The 21,588-nt window shown below is 44.9% G+C and overlaps 1 protein-coding gene across 3 annotated transcripts in view; it reads left to right on the top strand.

Annotated features, from left to right (window-relative positions):
• The window catches only part of kcnt1b (potassium sodium-activated channel subfamily T member 1b), a 443,838-nt gene that overhangs the window by 245,308 nt on the left and 176,942 nt on the right, over window positions 1-21,588 (top strand). For all 3 annotated transcript variants that reach the window (XM_080212543.1, XM_080212545.1, XM_080212546.1), the window contains 2 exons: window positions 1,919-1,998; window positions 6,900-6,999. In XM_080212543.1, the coding sequence (XP_080068669.1) occupies window positions 1,919-1,998; window positions 6,900-6,999 (180 nt within the window). The remainder of the gene's footprint in view (window positions 1-1,918; window positions 1,999-6,899; window positions 7,000-21,588) is intronic.

The raw sequence follows: 21,588 nt of genomic DNA, 5'->3' as shown, positions 1-21,588 counted from the left end.
GACTCCAGTCTGATTCAGCCGGACTGCTGAGTGGAAAGCCTTGGGAAAAATGGTTGCAAAGAACAGGGAGGGATGTTGACTCCTTCAGTCTCAACACTGCCACCTTCTGTTTCGATCAACTGAAGGGAGCCAAGTCCCTTTTGAGTGTATGCATGTTTGTCCAGGATTATGTGTCTCGGTGTGTCTGTATATGTATGGATGTGTGTGTGTATGCATGTCAGTGAGTGTGTGTGTGTGTGTGTGTGTGTGTGTGTGTCATTCAGCCACAGAGGTTTACAACATGGAAACAGGCCTTTTGGCTAACTTGCCCCTGCCACTCTTTTTTTAACCACTAAGTTAGCCCCAGTTGCCCGCACTGGGCCCACATCTCTCTATACCCATCCTACCCATGTAACTGTCTAAATGCTTTTTAAAAGACAAATTTGTACCCCCTTCTACCACGACCTCTGGCAGCTTTTTGCAGACACTCACCACCATCTGTGTGAAAAAATTGCCCCTCTGGACCCTTTTGTATCTCTCCTCTCTCACCTTAAACCTATGCCCTCTCGTTTTAAATACCTCTAGCTTTGGGAAAAGATGTGACTAGCTGATCTATATCCCTCATTATTTTATAGTCTGCATGTTTATATGCATGTTTGTATCTGTGTGTGTCAGACTGTGTGAGTGTATATGATTGTATATTTATGTGAATGTTTGTGAGTGTGTGTGTGCTTGTGTGTGTGTCTGTGTGTATCTATGTGTGTCCATGTGTATGAGCATATGTCCGTGTGTGTGCCTGAATGCGTATGTTTGTGTGTGTGTGTGTGAGTCAATGTGAGTATATGTGAGTCTGTAAGTGTGTGAGCATGTGTCTCTGTAAGTGTGTGAGTGTATGTCTGTGTGAATGCGTGAATGTGTCTGTGTGAGTGTGTGTGTCTGTCTGTGTGTGTGTGAGTGTGTCTGTGTGAGTGTGTGTGTCTGTCTGTGTGAGTGAGTGTGTGTGCCTGTGTGTATGAGTGTGTGTGTGAGTGTGTATGTGTGTGAATATGTGCGAATGTGTCTGTCTGTATGTGAATGTGCCTATCTGTGTGTGTGTGTGTGTGTGTGTGTGTGTGTGTGTGTGTGAATCTGTGTGTGTGTGTGTGTATGTGAGTGTGTGTGGCTGTGTGAGTGTGTATGTGTGTGAATATGTGTGTGTGTCTGTCTGAATGTGAGTGAGCGTGTCTGTGTGAGTGTGTGTGTGTGTGTGTGTGCCTTTGTGTGTGAATGTGTTGTTTGTGTGAGTGAGTGTGTCTGTGTGAGTCAGTGTGTGTGTGTGTCTGTGTGTGTGAGTGTGTGGGTGAGTGTGTCTGTGTGTGTGAATGTGTCTGTGTGTGTGTGTCAGTGAGTGTGTCTGTATATGTGTGTGAGTGAGTGTGTCTGTGTGTGTGTGAGTGAGTGTATGTGTGTGTGTTTGTGAGTGAGTGTGTGTGTGTGTGTTTGTGAGTGAGTGTGTCTGTGTGTGTGAATGTGTCTGTGTGTGTGTGTGTGTGAGTGAGTGTGTCTGTATATGTGTGTGAGTGAGTGTGCCTGTGAGTGTGTGTGAGTGAGTGTGTGTGTGTGTGTGTGTGTGTGTGTGTGTGTGTTTGTGAGTGAGTTTGTGAGTGAGTGTGTCTGTGTGTGTGTGTGTGAGTGAGTGTGTGTGTGTTTGTGAGTGAGTTTGTGAGTGAGTGTGTCTGTGTGTGTTTGTGAGTGAGTGTGTCTGTGTGTGTTTGTGAGTGAGTGTGTCTGTGTGTGTGAATTGATCTTGGGATATCTTTTGATTTAACTCCTTACAGTTGTTCAGGCTGAATGGTTAATTAGCCACAAAATCAGACTGAAACCAGGGGGGGTGTTATGTGTAAACACCACAAATAATAAAACAAAGCCTGATTACAAGATTTACTTTCTGTTTCTCCAGGGTACAGGTAGAATTCTACGTGAACGAGAACACTTTCAAGGAACGTCTGAAGCTTTTCTTCATTAAAAACCAAAGATCAAGTAAGTGAAATGACGAGGATTGTTGCTGAGATTCATTGCTGTTTCACACTCGTTACAAAGAAGCCGCACTATAAGGTGCAGAACAGGCAAGAACAGAATTAATCAAACAACACTTGCATTTATGTAGTGTCTTAACACATCTCTCACGAACATCTTGAAGGGCTTGGCATGCGATTAAATGTTTTGGTGGAGTGTCTGTAAAATGCCACAGCCACTTTGCAGACAGTAAAATCTCGCACACACAGTGGCACAGTGGTTAGCAATGTTGCCTCAAAGCGCCAGGGACCCGGGTTCAATTCCTGGCTCGGGTCACTGTCTGCAGAGTCTGCGCATTCTCCCCATGTCTGTGTGGGTTTCCTCCGGCTTCCTCCCACAGTCCGAAAGACATGCTGGTTGGGTGAATTGGCCACGCTAAATTCTCCCTCAGTGTACCCAAATAGGCGCCGGAGTGTGGCGACTGGGGGATTATCACAATAACTTCACTGCAGTGTTAATGTAGGCCAACCTGCGACACTAATAAATTAACTAGAAAGAAAAGCAGTGATATGAGTGGTGACGGGATGCAGCCAGGAGGAGCGAGAGACTTGTTAATGCCCATAAATTAAAATAATCGGTGAAGGCTTGAGGCATTGCGAAATTTCCCAGAGCGTTTGCCCTGTCGAGATGCTGTGCCCATTCAAATGGAAAGGCGGAACATGTATTTATATAAGTCATGCCACATTAAACCTATTCATTCGTCAAGGACAGGGAAGGCTTCTGTCACATCCTGTGCAGGGAAACACAAAATAATAATACTGAACTGGGAGGGTAAACGGAAGAATTACTGAAACGAGCTTTTGAACCAAAAAAAAACGTGAAGAGCACTCATGGCTTGTCGTTGCGAGTGATATTTCATTAGGTACCCTTTGATTTGTTTATTCATAGGGTGTGGGTGTTGGTGGCAAGGTCAGTACTCACTGCCCTAATTGAGATGGCAGTGGTAAGCTGCCTCCGTAATCCTTATGAGTGGTAGCATTTTTTTTTTGGTTTGAAGTATTGATGCTACTTTGTCAGGCATTTCTGAGGCAGATAAGAGTCAACCGTATTGTCCTGGGTCTTACATAAGAACATAAGAAATAGGAGCAGGAGTAGGCCATCTGGCCCTTCGAGCCTGCCCCGCCATTCAATAAGATCATGGCTGATCTGTCGTGGCTCAGTTCCACTTTCCCGCCCTCTCCCCATAACCCTTAATCCCCTCTCTTATCAAAAACCCATCAACCCGCTTCTTAAAAATATTTAGCGAGGCAGCCTCCACCACTTCAACGGGCAGAGAATTCCAGAGATTCACCACCCTTTGAGTGAAGAAGTTCCTCCTCAACTCCATTCTAAACCGCCCCCCCTTTATCTTGAGGCTGTGCCCCCTAGTCCTACTGTCTTTTTTGAGCGGGAAGAGTCTCTCCACCTCTATCCTATCCATCCCATTCGTCATCTTATATGTCTCAATGAGATCTCCCCTCATTCTTCTAAACTCTAACGAGTACAAGCCTAGTTTATTCAGCCTCTCCTCATAGCTCAACCCCCTCAACTCCGGTATCAGCCTAGTAAACCTCCTCTGCACTCCCTCCAGGGCCAAAATATCCTTGCGCAGGTGCGGCGCCCAAAACTGCACACAGTACTCCAGCTGCGGCCTCACCAATGCCCTATACAGCCGCAGCAAGACCTCCCTACTTTTATATTCAATCCCCCTCGCTATGAAGGCCAGCATCCCATTCTTAGGTCACGTGTATACACCAGGGCATCGAGAGACAGTAGATTCTCTTCCCAAAGGGACATTAACGTTCCCAGTTGGACTCTTACCACAAGGCAATGGTTTCACAGATCACATGAGTGGGTCTTTATTTTGGATTTCTTTATTTAAGTAAACTCAAAGTTGCCCTAATATGGTTTGAACCTGTATCTCTGCACTTTTAGTCCAGGGTTCTGGATTATTTGTCCAGTAACATACCCATTGGGTGGCACAGTGGTTAGCACTGCTGCCTCACAGCTCCAGGGTCTCGGGTTCGATTCCTGGCTTGGGTCACCGTCTGTGCAGAGACTGCACGTTCTCCCTGTGTCTGCCTGGGTTTTGTAAGGTTTCCTCCCACAGTCCAAAGATGTGCAGGTTGGGTTGATTGGTCATGCTAAATTGCCCCTTAGCGTCCCAGGATACGTAGCTTAGAGGAGGGATTAGAGGGGCCAGATGGCCTATTCCTGCTCCTAGTTCTTAAGTTCTTATGGGGGTAGGGGCTAGGGTGGGGTTGTTGTTGGTGCAGACTTAATGGGCCAAATGGCCTCCTTCTGCACTGTAGGGTTCCTATGATTCTGCTACTTTACCCAGGCTTGCGATGAACGGCAGCCTAATTTGCTTTCGAGTCTTGCATGTCTAACAGTTGTATAGTATGAGGCAGAACAGAGGTCCAGTGGTGCAAAGGGTTAGTGTCCTTGCCTTTGAGCCAGAGACTCAGGGTTTGAGTTCCACCCCAGGACTTGATGGCCAAAGAATATGCTTTCAGAATGTAGTCAAACAGATTGATTATTGAGCAGCTGAGCTCGTAGTGAGTTTCTCACAGAATGCTTACAGGACAGAAGGGGGCCATTCAGCCCGTTGTATCAGTGCTGGCTTGCTGACTGAACAGTTCACTAAGTATCTCTCTCCCTGCACATTGTTACTTTAAAGATAATGATCCAATTTCCTCTGGAAAGCCTCGACTGAATCTGCCTCCACTTGCAGGCAGCACGTTCCAGACTTCGTGACGTGAAATGCTTTTTCCTCCTATCACCATTGTTTCTTTTAGCAATTCCCGTAAACCTCAGCCCCTCAATCCTTCCAAAATGTTTTTTCTTTTATTCATTCATGGGTCTGGGCATCACTGGCTGGCCAGCATTTATTGCCCACCTCTAGTTACCCTTGAGAAGGTGATGGTGAGTGGCTTGCGGGGCCATTTCAGAAGGCAGTTCAGCCAGGCTGCTGTGGCTCTGGAGTCACATGTAGGCCAGACCAGTGAGTTCGGCAGATTTCCTTCCCTAAAGGTCAAAAGTGAACCAAGTGGGCTTTTCTGACAATCACCGATGATTTCATGATCAGTAAATTCTTAATTTCAGATATTTTTTATTGAATTCAAATTTTATCATCTGCCGTTATGGGATTTGAACCCAAGTCCCCAGCTGATTTTCTGGATTAATAGACTAGTGACAACACCACTACGCCATCACCACCCCCTAATAGGGCCAATTTCCCCCTAAAACTCTCTATTTGCCATTACACCACTTCTTCAGACTAACCTCCTCCACCAAGTTTTTTGGCACAGTAAGCGGTCTCACAACACCAAGTTAAAGTCCAACAGGTTTATTTGGTATCACGAGATTTTTCGGAACACTGCCCCTTCATTAGGTGAGTTACCTGATGAAGGAGCAGCGCTCTGAAAGCTCGTGACACCAAATAAACGTGTTGGACTTTAACCTGGTGTTGTGAAACTTCTTACTTACCCCAGTCCAATGTTGGCATCTCCACATCATCAGGTTGTTTGGTTGTCTGATCCAATGTCTGCTTCCGTGGCTTGGTGATGAATTTTATTTAGTAGCACTCATGCAAAGTATATTCTACTGTGTGTGTTAAAGGTGCTTTATAAATGCAAGTGGTTGTTGAACAGCTTCTAAATGTTTGTGGAATAGTTGAAGAATACGGCTTTGCTGAATGCAGATACCAGTGTGTCTCTTCAGCACGGTTTACTCACTCAAATAAGGGTGAGAAAGAATGTCGGAGGATCAAGATTTCAAGAAAACATCAATAATTACAAAGCTTGTTGAGATTAACACACTCGGGGGATTTTCACAGTAGCTTCATTGCAGTGTCAATATAAGCCTACTTGTGACACTAATAAATTAAAACAGAATTAAGCTCGAATTAAGACAAGGTTCCCAGGGAGGTTTGAATATTATAGCATCACAGGAAAACAATACATTTATCAATAGGAAATAAAATCTAACAAGGAGATGAGCTGTTGAGTTCTTTCCGAAGAGTGCATGCAACTGGCTGCAGTGTTATCCAGGAGGGATTTTCAATGAGACCTTGACACACATCTCCCTCTAGTGGCAGACGTACGTCTCAGCTACGCACATACCCTATTTCTTGTCCACTGGAACCTCTCCTATTTAGAGTGCTTGGGACCAAGTCATTTCTGGATTTTGGAATTTTCTCCAATTATAAAGTGAGCTTAGAATGCCTAAACACAAGTGGATGGAGCAGGAAACACCCTAGGTGGGCTGCACAGTGACGCAGTGTTTAGCACTGCTGCCTAGCAGTGCCAGGGGCCTGGGTTCAATTCTGGCCTCGGGGTGGCTGTCTGCGTGGAGTTCGCACTTTCTCCCTATGTCTGCATGGATTTCCTCCGGGTGCTCCAGTTTCCTCCCACAGTCCAAAGATGTACAGGTTATGTGGATTGGCCACGCTAAATTTACCCTCAGTGTTCAAAGATGTGCAGGATAGGTAGAATGGTCATGCTAAATTGCCCCTTAGCGTCCAAAGATGGATAGGTTAGTGGATTGGCCATGCTAAATTGCCTCTTAACGTCCAAAGATGGGTAGGTTAGTGGATTGGCCATGCTAAATTGCCCCTTAGCGTCCAAAGATGTGTGGGTTAGGTTATTGGCCATGGTAAGTGCGTGGGGTTACGATAATAGGGCAGAGGTGAGGGCCTGGGTAAGATACTCTGTCAGACAGTCAGTGCAGACTTGATGGGCCAAATGGTCTCTTCTGCACAATTGGGAATATAGGTTATCCAACTCAGAGGCAAAGGTGATATCAACCAAGCCAGACTTGGCATGATGTTAATTCATTGTGAGTGAGTCTAAATCGAGAGTGCTGGGGCTTTTCTCTCATTGCAGGTTTAAGAATCCGACTCTTTAACTTCTCCCTGAAGGTCCTCACCTGTGTCCTGTACATTATCCGGGTTTTACTGGATGATCCCACGCAAGGAATTGGATGGTAAGTGGTTGTTTTTATTTGAATTAAAGCAGCTGGAACCATAATGCATGTACCGCTGTGATTAACCCACACCGGCAGTGGTTTATTCTGCTGGGTGTCTGTCTCTGTCTCTGTGTGGCTCCAGATTCAGTGATGCAGACATCAACATGTACAATTCGACTAGTTGTGACTGTTTAACAAGAAACATCTTCTTTTGCATTACTGGTGCCAAGTCCATCATTTTGATCTGTTTGATGTTAAACCATAAGACGTAGGAGCAGGATGAGACCACTCGGCCCATCGAGTCTGCTCCGCCATTCAATCGTGGCTGATATTTTTCTCATCCCCATTCTCCTGCCTTTTCCCCATTATCTTTAATCCCCTTATTAATCAAGAACCTATCTATCTTTGTCTTAAAGACACCCAATGATCTGGCCTCCACAGCCTTCTGTGGCAAAGAGTTCCACAGATTGTTGAGGGACTGTGGTGATTCTCTATCCCTCCTGAACTGCTGGGTGCAGTTAACCTCTGTCAAAATGCTGGCTTTGTTCAGGGCATCAATTGTCTGATCCTTCAGATTTTGAAAGAATAGCATTGATGGAAATTGCATATCTTGACATAGAATTCTATAACTTAGAATCATGCCTTTAGGCCTAGGTTTATGTCAGCGTTTATGCACCACACAAGCTTCCTCCCAGCTTATTTCATCTCACCCTATGGAAATATCGATACAATGGGCAGGATATTACAGCCTCACTAATCCTGAAATCGTAAAATCCCATCCAAGGTCAATGGACGTTCCCATTGCCCACTTCTCGCCCACTCCAATTTCCTTGGCTGGCAGGGCAGTAAAATTCCGACTAAGTCTGCAGTTCCTGTCTCAGAAGCCTCTTGTTATCATTATCATTTGATCCACTGTGTATTACTACTCTTAGGAAGTCAAATGAGGAACAGTTGAAGGCTCAGAGTCTGGAGTTTAGAAGGATGACGGGGGATCTTATTGAAACTTACGGGATACTGCAAGGCCTGGAAAGAGTGAACGTGGAGAGGATGTTCCCACTAGCAGAAAAAACTAGAACCAGAGGGCACAACCTCAGGTTAAAGGGATGGTCCTTTAAAATAGACATGAAGAGGAATTTCTTCAGTCAGAGGGTGGCGAATCTGTGGAACTCTTTGCCACAGAAGGCTGTGGAGGCCAGGTCATTGAGTGTCTTTAAGACAGAGCTAGGTTCTTGATTAATACGGGGATCAGTGGTTATGGGGAAAAGGCAGGAGAATGGGGATGAGAAATATATCAGCCATGATTGAATGGCAGAGCAGACTCGATGGGCCAAATGGCCCAATTCTGCTCCTATGTTTTAAGGTCTTATTGAATGAAATGCAAATTAAAGAATCGGGATAAAGAAATACACTGATAGGGATTTAGCTGCACTGAAGATTTGAGTGAGTGCAGGTTAGTCTAGTAGCAGGGTGAAAGTGATACATTGTTAGACAAAATGAAGAGGAACAGCCGAGAACCTATATTGTGGCCATGGCCAGTTGCAAAGCAGAGCCCCTTCCCAGAATCAAGTGCAAAAAAAGTGGGCTTCCTGCGGGTGCTCCGGTTTCCTCCCACAGTCCAAAGGTGTGCGGGTTAGGTTCATTAGCCATGCTAAATTAACCCTAGTGTCAGGGAGATTAGCAGGGTCAATATGAGGGGTTGTGGGAATAGGGCCTGGCTGGGATTGCGGTCATTGCAGCCTCTATGGGCCAGATGGCCTTCTACTGCTTAGTAGGGATTCGATGAAAGAAAGAAGCCTGTGTAAAACCTCATAAATCCCTCTTAACCAGAAGAAAGGTTCCCAAAAGTTATAGTCCCTGTGTGGTAATTATTTGGTGGATTTGGTTCATAGTGTTAAAAACTATGGATGTTGCTTTAGGGAAGGTGTATTCTTGGAGTTTAGGGGCTCATAATGTTAAAATCTATAGGGTGGTGGTTTGGGGAAGGTGTGTTCTTGGAGTTCAGAAAAGTAGATGGATACAAATTAGAGGAATTTCAATAAACTTGCAGGGTAATCATTATTGTAGTTAGTCATAAATGTTGTTCTTTACTGTTGCCTTTCTTGTTGAAAATTTTCAAGTTTAATAAACGTTTTATTTTTGAATAATTTAAAAATAGAATGACCCATTTTCCTCACCGCATTTCATCTCTTTCCTCACATATTTTCCAAGTTGCGAAAGTAAACAGTTAAGGAGCAGCATTCCAAGTCTCCATTCTGGAATTTGGGATGCCAACCATTAATGCTTAGGTGGCTTCATTTGTTAGAGTTATATTTTAACTGTTATTCAGTAAATTTTGTTTCACTACAACTGATCCATACATTGTCAGTGGAATCACCCCTGCAGAGAAATAATCCATTTATGCCAAATAGAAAAATTTTTGAGGTCTAATCTGGCTTCTTAGCATAACTTGCTGTTCTGGTCTAGCACCCTAACAGCGAATGGTTAGGATCGGGAATGCCCTATCTGAGTGTGTAGTTGAGGTAGATTTAATCAAAGACGTTAAAATGGCTTTGAATAAGCAACTGGGCAACAGGAAGATTGGATCTAGCTGAGGGTCTTTGGCAGAGAACCTACACAAATATGATTGGCTGAATGGCTTCTCAACATGCTGGAACCATGCTCTGATTCCTTGGCCTTTACTTTAGAGAAAGATCCAGGCTCTCCAATCTTCTCTTCTTCCTAAATGTCTGCCAGTTTTGATATTTAATGATAAGTCATGACACAAAATCCAACAGTGCAACAAATCAGGAGAGAGGGCCTGTCTTCAAAGTGGGGAATGCATTATGTCCATATACCCATCCCCTGGTCCAATTATTCACCAATCTCTAGTAACGCCAAGGATGAGACTTAGCGTTGACCCTTTGCTGTATAAGATCAGCAGAAACTCGAAGCAGGAATAGGCCATTCAGCTCTTTGAGCCTGCTCCGCCATTCATCTTGATCATCAAATTCAATATCCTGATCCTGCTTTCCCCCCATATCCCTCGATCCCTTCAACCCCAAGAGCTACATCTAATTTCTTCTTGAAATCACACAACGTTTTGGCCTCAACTACATTCTGAGGTAGTGAATTCCACACATTCATCACTCTTTGAGTGAAGAAATTTCTCCTCACCTCAGTCCTGAAAGGTTTACCCCTTATCTTCAAACTATGACCCCTAGTTCTGGACTCCCCCACCATCGGGAGTGTTCTTTCTGAATCTACCCTGTCTAACCCTGTTAGAATTTAATAAGTTTCTATGAGATCCCCTCTCACTCTTCTAAACTCTAGTGAATATAATCCTAACCAATTTTGTCTCTCCTTATATGACAGCCCTGCCATCCCAGGAATCAGCCTGGTAAACCTTCACTGCACTCCCTCTATAGCAAGGACACCCTTCCTCAGATAAGGACACCTAAACTGCACACAATACTCCAGGTGTGGCCTCACCAACGGCCTATACAATTGCAGTAAAACATCCCTATCCCTATAGTTTTTATAAGATCCCCTCTCACTCTTATAAACTCCAGTGAATACAATCCTGACTGATTTAATCTCTCCTCATATGACAATGAAGACTCTGAGATCTGACTTAGAGTCATAGAGGTTTACAGCACGGAAACAGGCCCTTTGGCCCAACTTATCTATGCCACCCTTTTTTCTAAACCCCTAAGCTAACTCTAATTGCCCTCATTTGGCCTATATCCCTCCATACCCACCTTACCCACTAAACTGTCTAAATGCTTTTCAAAAGACAAAATTGTAGCCACCCTCTATTACTACCTCTGGCAGCTCGTTCCAGACACTCACCACCCTCTGTGTGAAAAAATTGCCCTTCTGGACCCTTTTGCAAGTCTCCCCTCTCGCCTTAAACTTATGCCCTCTAGTTTTTGACTCTCCTAACTTTGGGGAAAGATTTTGACTCTCTAGCTGATCTATGCCTCTCATTATTTCATAGACCTCTATAAGATCACCCCTCAGCCTTCCACACTCCGGAGAAAAAAGTCCCAGTCTATCCAGCCTCTCCTCATAACTCAAACCATCAAGTCCCAGTAGCATCCTAGTAAATCTTTTCTGCCTGAGGTGACTTTGTAAGAAAACAAGAATTCTGCTGAATGTGGATTATTCGCCTGTTGTGCAAGATGAGAAAACGGAAAGTGCTTACCAGCCAAAGATATAAATAATAGACCAGGGGGAAATCAGAACGCATGATTTGTTTTACCAAGCCCATTCATCAAGAAGATGTGACTGTAATAGACCTGACTGCCCACTTATTATCTCATATATTTTCTTTAATCGTCTTGTAGACCACCCAATCTATCTGACCCGAGCACTGAGTTCCAATGTTCAAAACCACTTAACATTCACACCCATTATACAGAAGCTCAGCAGAGTTTCTTAATGAGTCTAACAGCACATTGTGCATATCAAAGATGAACATAATGTTCTGATTCATTTATTTAGGTCTCAGGAATCTGGTGCTGGTTGCTGTTCTGCCTTAGCAGCCAGAGTATTGGAGTGTGCAATTCTGCTTGCCTCACTATAGGAAGGATGTGATAGCCTTAGAGGGGGTACAGAGGAGATTCACCAGGATGTTGCCTGGGATAGAGCGTTTGAGCTAATAAGGAGAGGCTGGACAGATCTGGATTGTTTTCTCTGGAATAGAGGAGGCTGAGGCGAGGATATCTTTGAGGTGTCTAAGATTATGAGGTGTATGAACAGGTTGAATAAGAAGCAGCAGTCCCCCTTGGTTGAGGGGTCAATCACGAGGGGACATAGTTTTAGGGTGAGGGGAAAACACTTGAGAAAACATTTTTTCTCTCAGAGGAAGGTGAGAATCTGAAATGGAATAGTAATGGAGGCCAGAAACTTGGCAACCTTTAAAAGATATTTAGAACATAGAACATTACAGCGCAGTACAGGCCCTTCGGCCCTCGATGTTGAGCCGACCAGTGGCACCAATCTAATGACCCTCTAGCCTAAACTATTCCAATGTTATCCATATGCCTATCCACTGACCATTTGAACGCCCTTAAAGTTGGCGAGTCCACAACTGCTGCGGGCAGGGCATTCCGCGCCCTTACTACCCTCTGAGTGAAGAACCTACCTCTAACATCCGTCCTATAATTACCACTCCTTAACTTAAAGCTGTGTCCCCTCGTGTTAGCCATCTCCATCCCAGGAAAAAGGCTCTCACTGTCCACTGTCAAATGCTCATTTGAATGAGCATTTGAAATATCATAACATTCAGGGATACTGGGCAGCACAGTGGCACAGTGGTTAGCACTGCAGCTTCACAGCGCCAAGGATTCCGGTTCAATTCCAGCCTCGGGTGACTGTCTGTGCGGAGTTTGCACATTCTCCCTGTGTCTGTATGGGTTTCCTCTGAGTGCTCTGGTTTCCTCCCACACTCCAAAAATGTGTGGGTTAAGTTCATTGGCCATGCTAAATTGCACCTTACTATCATGCAGATTAGTGGGGTAAATATATGTGGTTACGGGGATAGGATCTGGATGGGATTGTTGTTGGTGCAGGCTCGATGGGCCGAATGGCTTTCTCCTGCACTGTAGGATTCTATATATCCATGACATGGGACAAGTGCAGGAAAATGGGATGAGCGCAACTTTAGTGGTGATTATTGTTGGCACAGACTCGATGGGCCGAAGGGCCTTTGTCTGACCCTATAATTCTATGATTATCTATCAAAGAGGAAACAATGCCACATCCAACCTTCAGGTCCATGGAATTCAAACAAAACAAAGCAGGCTGATTTAAGATGATATGAAGTGGGATTGCAGGGTCTACATGGCCAGGAGTTGAAGGGGTCACAGATGGGCCATCGGCCACGATATGGAAATACCTGTTCTAATCGTTTCCCATTGTAGAGATTTTCAGCAAAACAAATCTTTGCTTCTCTGCAGTCTTTTGCTTTTCTTAAAGGCTCGTAAGTTGCGTAAGGAGAAAACTGAGACACAAGATCACAAAGAGCATTTGGCTCCTTTCCCAGTTTGACCTCCTGGTAATCTCAGTTCCCCAATCTGTGGTTGATTCTTAATGCCTTCAGAAGAAGGGCCTACCCTGCGGGTGAGGTTAATCTAATCTTCCCATTGGGAAACCAACAAGATTGAGTGGATCACCAGTTTCACATCCTACCTAATATTAATCTTCTTTCACTCTAATGAAAACTAAAGCTAGCGTTGCATTTAGCATTGTTAATTTTTCCAAAGGGTGACTTGAGTAAAAACTATCTTCAATATTTCCATGAGAGAATCCATGGAATTGATTCCCTGGGGAGAAGGAGGCAGAGGAATGTACTTATTCATTCAAGTGCAAACATAAAGTTGAAGGAAAATGTAGATGGTCTGATTAGTAAGTTTGCAGATGACACAAAAATTGGCGGAGTTGCAGATAGTAATGATTCTGTCAAAGAATGCAGCAGGTTATAGATAGATTGCAGACTTGGGCAGAGAAATGCCAGATGGAATTTAATCCAAATAAATGCAAGCTGATGCATTTTGGAAGATCAAATCCAGGCGTGAATTATACCATAAACGGAACATTGACATACAGAGGGATCTGGGCGAACAGGTCCATGGATCCCTAAAAGTAGCAACACAGGTGGTCAAGAAGGCATACAGCATGCCTGCCTTCATTAGCTGGGGCATCGAGTATAAAGGTTGGCAAATTATGCCACTGCTGTATAAAACTTTAATTAAGGCCACATTTGGAAAATTGTGTGCAGTTCTGGTCGCCACACTACCAGAAGAATGTGGATGACTTTGGAGAGAGTGCAAAGAAGGTTTACCAGGATGTTGCCTGGTCTCAAGGGTGTTGGCTATGAGGAGAGGTTGGATAAACTTGGATTGTTTTCTCTGGAAAGATGGAGGCTGAGGGGACACCTAAAAAAGGTCAATAAAATTATGAGAGACATTAATAGGATGGATAGTCAGATGCTTTTTCCCAGGATGGAAGGATTGACTACAAGGGGGGCACAAGTTTTAAGGTGAGAGGGGGTAAGTTTAGGGGAGACATGAGGAGAAACTTTTTCACACAGAGGGTAGTGGGTGCCTGGAACATATGGCCAGTGGAGGTGGTGGAAGCTGGCACTAACTAACATTCAAGGTATATCTTGATAGTCACATGAACAGGAAGTGAACAAAGGGATAGAAACCATGTATGGGCAGAGGTTTGGTGGGCCGATTGACCGATCCTCTGCTGTATTGTTCTTTGTTCTTTGAATTTTCCAACCTTTCCCACTGGCGGGGTCTTCTGGTCTCACCAATGGCAACCCACTCCCTTCCAATGATGGGTTCCCCACCGGCATGACTGGAGAGCATCGCAAGCTGCTGTTGGCATCACCGGGGTTGGAAAATACTGCTACTGGTCACTGGCAAGATGCCTCCGTCGCTGGAAAACATCCGGTTTCCCGCGGGAGGGGGGAATATCCCACCCATAGATTTCAATCAGGGAATATCTATTACAACCCAAGAACATAGAATAAAGAAAAGTCCAGCACAGGAAGAGGCCCTTCAGAACTTTAAGCCCATGCCGATGATGATGCCCTAACTAAACTAAAATAAACGTTTTGCCTGTGCTCAGTCTATATCCCTCTATTCCCTCCCTATTCATGTACCCATCCAGATGCCTCTTAAATGTTGGTAATGTGCCTGCTTCCACCATATCCTCTGGCAGCGCGTTCCAGGCACCCACCACTCTCTACGTGAAAAACTTCCCCCGCACATCTCCCTTAAACTTTCCCCCTCTCACCTTCAACCTGTGTCCCCTTGTAATTGACACTTCCACCCCTCATAAGGGGAGGAAGCCTCTCATAATTGTGTAGACCTCTATCAGGTCTCCCCTCACCCTCTGTCTTTCCAATGAAAACAATCCTAGTTTATTCAACCTCTCCTCACAGGCATCTCCCCCGAGACCAGGCAACATCCTGGTGAACCTTCTTTGCACTCTCTCCAAAGCTTCCACATCCTCCTGGTAGTTTGGTGGCCTGAACTGCACACAATACTCCAAATGCGGCTTAACCAATGGTTTCTAAATAAATTGGTTGGACTAAAACCTGGTGTTGTCAGACTTTTTACTGTGTTTACGCCAGTCCAACGCCGGCATACCCACATCATTCTATAGCTGCAACATGACTTCCTGACTCTTTTACTCAATGCCCTGGTCGATGAAGGCAAGCATGCCATATGCCTTCATACAGTGTATGAATAATATGGAATGGGTCACATGTAATGTAGCCTGAGAAGTGTCTTTGAATTGATGGCTTCTGAGACTCTCCGTCTCTGGGGGTCTTTCTCACGTCATACCTTGTTCTGTTGTAGTCTAATGATAGAGCTTGATTGCTAGCGCTCAGTTGCGCAATGGTAATATCACTGCACAAATGATATAGAGGCCAGGGCTCATGCTCCAGTGACATGGGTTCAAATCCCACCATGGCAGCTGATTGGTGATGGCATGGGATCTTCCCAGCCATTGAAAGCTCCCCACTGAGGAGGAAGCCAGGGATACTTCCTATATTCCACCCCCCACCCTCTTCCGAAGACGGAGAGGATCAGTGGGTCCCATGGAATGGTTTTGTCATGAGTTGACCATGTATCCTCCTGCCTACTGCAGCATTGCCAGCCTCCCCAGTTGGACCCGGATAGGACACTTCTGCTGATCCTCCTCTCATCGGGTAAATGGATAAAAGTCCTTAATTTGGATGGTAGCACCAAATGTTTCCTTTTAATTGGTTGCCTCTTACAGGATGGCACAGACAGGCTGCCAGGCCTCTGCTGGCCCTGATTTGGATCCTAACCTCCTAGGGGGCGGAATGCTCCAGCCATGCTTGCCCTAAAACCGGAAAATGCCACTTAAGCTCAACGGACTTTTGCATGGTCCACCCTCCCACCCACTATGATTCCCATGGCAGGTGGGATGGGATAACTACCCCCCCCCCCAGGGTCTTTAGAAGTGGTATGATTCCCCCCTGAATATCAATAAACCAGATTGCAGATGTTGCTAAGAGATTATTTTGTAGCTGAGATGCCTTACTGAGATGCCTTCAGTACCTGGGCCACACAATGGCACAGTGATGAGCACTGCTGCCTCACTGCATCAGGGACCCAGGTTCAATTCCAGCCTCGGGTCATTGTCTGTGTGCAGTTTGCACGTTCTCCCCGTGTCTGCATGGGTTTCCTCCAAGGATCCAGTGTGGGTTAGGTGGATTGGCTATGCTAAATTGCTCCTTAGTATCAGGGAGATTAGCAGGGTAAATATGTGGGGGTAAGGGGATTGGTGGGATTGTTATCGGTGCAGGTTTGGCGGACCTCCTTCTGCACTGTATGGATTCTATGATTCCTGAAGATGAGTCTCAAATTGCCATGGTAAAGTTCCTGCAGTTTGCTTTGGGCATGGTAGACCTTACAGTTACTGAATCTCTTTAACCAATGACCCTATGGACTGTCAACAGTGAAACGTAACAAGTTTGATCATTGTGTAAGTGTCTTGTTCAGATCGGATTGGGGCATGTTGTATGGAAAATTTTGCAGTTCGATAAGCATGTAAGGGAGAAGGAAATAGACATGATTCTAATAACGTTAAATGAGGAAGGAATGAAAGAGACTCAATTGGAGCATAAATGCTAGCATGGACTGATTGGGTTGAATGGTCTATTTCAGTGGTTTTCTATTCTTTGTAGATCTAAGTTGGTGAATTTTCACAATTAGTGCAGCTAAAATGATATAAGATTAACTATAAGTTCTTTCATTTAAAGTAAAATGTATTTATTAGTTATAAGTAGGCTTACATTAACACTGTAAGGAAGTTACTGTGAAATTCTCCGAGTTGCCCCACTCTAGCGCCTGCTCGGGTACACTGAGGGAGAATTTAGCACAGCCAGTGCACCTAACCAGCACATCTTTGGAGTGTGGGAGGAAACTGGAGCACCCAGAGGAAACCCACGCAGACATGGGAAGAACATGCAGATCAGTGACCCACGCCAGGAATCAAACCTGGGTCCTTGGTGCTGTGAAGCAGCAGTGCTAACCACTGTGCCACCACTTCCCACCCTTTTGTTGATTTGTGAATGGGTTTGTGCAGGAAATTCAGCGATTAAATTCCTGAAACAGCCCAGAGCTGAATTAATACACATTAAAAAATACCTTTGAACTTTCCCTCAAGATCCACACTGCCTTAAAGGTAGACGTTAAACATTGGTTTTTATACCACAGTGTGCAGTGTTTGGCATTATTAAACTTAAGTGCTACAGGCAGTGATAGACCTCCAGCTGTTATCCAGCCTGCTTTGCATGTGTAATGATAATCTGTAGCAGCATGTAGGTAGTAAGCTTCAATTCTTTTCTGGGTGTTCTGAACAGAAGCAAGCGTTCAATCGCAGCATTTTCCATGATTCTCATTGACCTGAACACGTCATCAATTCTAGTGGACCGATGGGAAATCCTTTCCTGATGACTATCAGAACCGATATTATCTGTCGTGTCTCTGGATGTCTTAAAAAGAGACAACGCACTTCTCAAAAATATGTAAAATGAGCTTTTTGCATAGACACCAATGACCTCTGACTTTGCCTCTAAGCCATTAATCCCTGCAGTGGTTCACTAGCTTTTCAAGGACAATTAAGGATAAGACCTTAGGATCATCAAAATTAGGGACCGGAGTAGGCCATTCAGCCCCTTGAGCTTGCTCCGCCATTCAATGGCTGATCCAACATTCCTCCCATCCACTTTCGTGCCGTTTTCCCGCAACCCTTGATTCCCTTCCTGAAAAAAAATCTATCTATATCTAAATATACTCTCTAAGGCAAAGAGTTTCAAAAACTCACAACAAAACACAAGAAGAAATTTCTCCACATCTCAGTCTTCAATTCATATCCCTTTATTCTGAGGCAATGCGCTCTGGTCCTATACTCTTCCACAAGTGGAAACATCCTCTCAGTATTTACTCAACCCCTTAAGAATCATAAGTTCACAAGATATACGAGCAGAATTAGGTCATTTGGCCCATCAAGTCTGCTCTGCCGTACGATCATGGCTGATATGCTCCCCATCCCCATTTTCCTGCCTTCTCTCCATATTCCTTCAACGCATTACCATTTAAAAATGTCTAACTCCTCCTTAAATTTACTCACTGTCCCAGCATCCACCACAGTACTGAATTCCACAGATTCATAACCCTTTATAGAGTCCAATATGTTTCAATGGTTTCACCTCTCATTCTTCTAAACTCCAATGAGGACAGTCCCAAACTCTTTAACCTTCCCTCAGAAGACAATCCCTCCAAACCGGGGATCATCCGACTGATCCTTCTCTGAACTCCCTCCAATGAGATATCTTTCCTCAAACAAGGAGACCAAAACTGCTCACAGTAAATTAGATGTGGCCTCAGCAGTGCCAATAAATGCTGGCCTAGCCACTGAAGCCGACATCCTGTGAAAGAATATTTTCTTTCAATCGCCCACTTTCCACTATCCTATTGTCACCCATCCTCCAACTGTTAATCTGCTCTTCCACTGACTCCCACTATTACTCTTTGCCACCCCCCACCCCATGTTGCTATACTATCCCATTGTTGATGGGCAGTATGGTGGCACAGCAATTAGCACTGCTGCCTCACTGCGCCAGGGCCCCGGGTTCAATTCCCGCCTGTGTGGAGTTTGCATGTTGTCCCAGTATCTGCATGGGTTTCCTCTGGGTGCTCCAGTTTCCTCCCACACTCCAAAGATGTGCGGGTTAGATGGATTGGCCATGCTAAATTGCCCCATAGTGTCAGGTGGGATTAGCTGAGTAAATATGTAGGATTACCAAACTGGATGGGATTGTTGTTGGTTCAGGCTGGATGGACTGAATGGACTCCTCCTGCAGTGTAGGGTTGCTATGACACAATGCATATTTCTACTACCAATCTCTAACTCTCATTGTGCTGTCCCATTGTTAGTGTGTCTCCTCCTGTCACTACATTGTGCAGAGTTGTCCACTGTCATCACATTATCAGATTGCCACTGTGCTGTCTGTCTGTTTTGCTATCACCAGGATATCTTGTGATCACTGCACGCTGTTATCACTGTGCCATCTCCAGTCACTGTATCGTCTGACCGTTGCCAACGTGCTGTCTGAAAGCTGAATGTGAATTATTGACTGATCCCATCTCCTTTCTGTGTATCATTGAGTTAAATCTCAACAATTCCAGTGAGCTTATTTATTACACTGCCTGTAACACTAATGTCAGATAGTGGGAACTGTACACCATGGAAACCAATGCTTAAAGTCTGCTTCTAAAGCAGCTTCAGTTAAGGGGATGTTGTCCTGTTTCACCTCAAATCTCATATCTGATCCAGTGCTGAGGCTATCTCCTCTGGAATGTTGCATTTCTATAGTGCCTGTCATGACTTTCCGGAGATCTCAAAGTGATAAACAGCTGATGAAGAGGGCAGCGCAGTGGCACAGTGAGGGTGACACAGTGGCATTGCTGCCTCATAGCCCCAGGGGCAAGGGTTCAATTCCGGCCTTGGGTCACTGTCTGTGTGGAGTTTGCATGTTCTCTCCGTGTCTGCGTGGGTTTCCTCTGGGTGCTCCGGTTTCCTCCCACACTCTAAAGATGAGTGGGTTAGATTGGTTAGCCGTGTAAAATTGCCCCTCAGTGTCCTGAGGTGTGTAGGTTAGGGAGGTTAGCAGGGTAAATGCGTGGGGTTACAGAGATAGGGGCCGGATGGGATGTTGGTCAATGTAGTCTCCTTCTGCATTGTAGCGATTTCCTTCTCTAAAGACCTATAGTGAATAAAATGGTTCTTTTTCTGACAATGGTTGATTCTTAATTCCAAATATTTTTTATTGAATTCAAATTCCACCATCTGCTGTGGCGGGATTCGAACCTGGGACCCCAGAATATTAGCTGAGTTTCTGGATTAATAGTCTAGCGATAATACCACTAGGCCATCACATTCCCTTGGGCTGGTAACCCTATTCTACCAATTTACAGCCCATGCAGGCGGCTGGAGGGAGTATTATGGCCTGGCTGCAGACCAACTTGTTGTAAATGATTTAATCTTATAGTGTCTCCAACATACCCCTCCAAGGCACACACTATCCTGACTTGAAACTACACCCCTACTATTACCACACTGTCGCAAGGTCAAAACCTTGGAATCCCCTTCCCTAACAACACTGTGGATTTACCTACACCACATCGATTGCAGTGGTTCAGGAAGCCATTGGTCATTAATAGACTTCTAATTCCAGATTTTTACTGAATTCAAATTTCACCATCTGCTATGGTAGGATTACGAACCGGGTTCCCAGAGCATCACCTGGCTCCCCAGATGCTAGCCTCATAACAAAACCACTCTGCCATTACTTCTCCCCTCCAATGCTACAATAAACAATGCTTCACTCTTGCTCGAAAGTGTAACATAAAATAATTTGACAAGAAGAGAGACAAGTGTTGAAACTTTGCATCTTGCACTCATGGAATCATATAGTGCAGAAGGAGGCTATTTGGCCCATCGAGTCTGTCCCGACCACAATCCTGTCCAGGCCCTATCTCCTTAATCCCATACATTTACTCTAGCTAGTCCCCCTGACATTAAGGGGCAATTTAGCGCAGCCAATCCACCTAACCCACACATCTTAGGACTCATCAGGGTAACTGCAAGAACACCAAATTTCAAAGGAAGTAACGTTCTTTACTGTATGAGAGGAGAGTGCTGATTGGTTGGCTAGTCAGCTGGCATTGCCTACAACACAAAGGAATAATACGGTATATTTGTTTCAGTGCTGGTGTGATGCCAGTACGTAAACTGCATTTCCAAATGGCTGACGGGCATGTCAAATGGCACACCCTGCCAGCTGTTCACAATGGGCAGAGTATTGACAGTACTCAGGCAACCCCTGCTTACAAAATCCAAAACGTGGAGTGGGATTTTCCAGCCCTTCCCGCTGGCGGGACCTGCCGGTCCTGTCAAATGTGGCAGGCCCCGTGGCAGTGGGGTGGGCGAGGCACCCGAAACTCCAGTGGGAGCAGAAGGACCTGCCATCGGCCAATGGTGAGCTGCCCCCACTGCCAGAAAACACGCTATGGCCAGAAAATCCCAGCCATAATGTTGGCCTCTGACTGTGCTTGGACAGAACTATCCCAAATTTGTTAAGAAGTACACTAACAGCCAGACTCAACTCACGATGGAGATCACTTATGCTAGAAGCTACATATGATCAGACACAGGGCAGCTGGCCTCTGCAAGCAGAAAGTACATGTCCAGGCATTGCACCTTTTTTTAATTGAACAAAAACATGGAATATCACCCAAGTGCATTCTCCATGGCAATGCCTCAACCCATGGGGCTGACTGACCAATCAATTAGCACCCTTTTCACATTTGTTTCTTCCTTTGAAATTTGGCACTCCGGCATCTGTCCTGATGAGTACAAAATGGAAAGCTTCGACAGCGTGTCTCTCTATTCAGTAATGCTTGCCATCCAATCAGCATTCTCTTTTTGCACAGTAAAAATTGTCATTTTGTTCCATGTATTCTTCTTCGTGCCTTATGAGTACAAGATAAAATGCTTTGACGTATCTCTTTTTCA

This window comes from Carcharhinus amblyrhynchos, chromosome 25 (assembly GCF_965287045.1).
Source record: "Carcharhinus amblyrhynchos chromosome 25, sCarAmb.v2.hapA, whole genome shotgun sequence".
In the NCBI taxonomy this organism is placed as follows: domain Eukaryota; kingdom Metazoa; phylum Chordata; class Chondrichthyes; order Carcharhiniformes; family Carcharhinidae; genus Carcharhinus; species Carcharhinus amblyrhynchos.
Note: the sequence above shows the minus strand (reverse complement) of the source record. Positions and strands in the feature narration are given on the sequence as shown.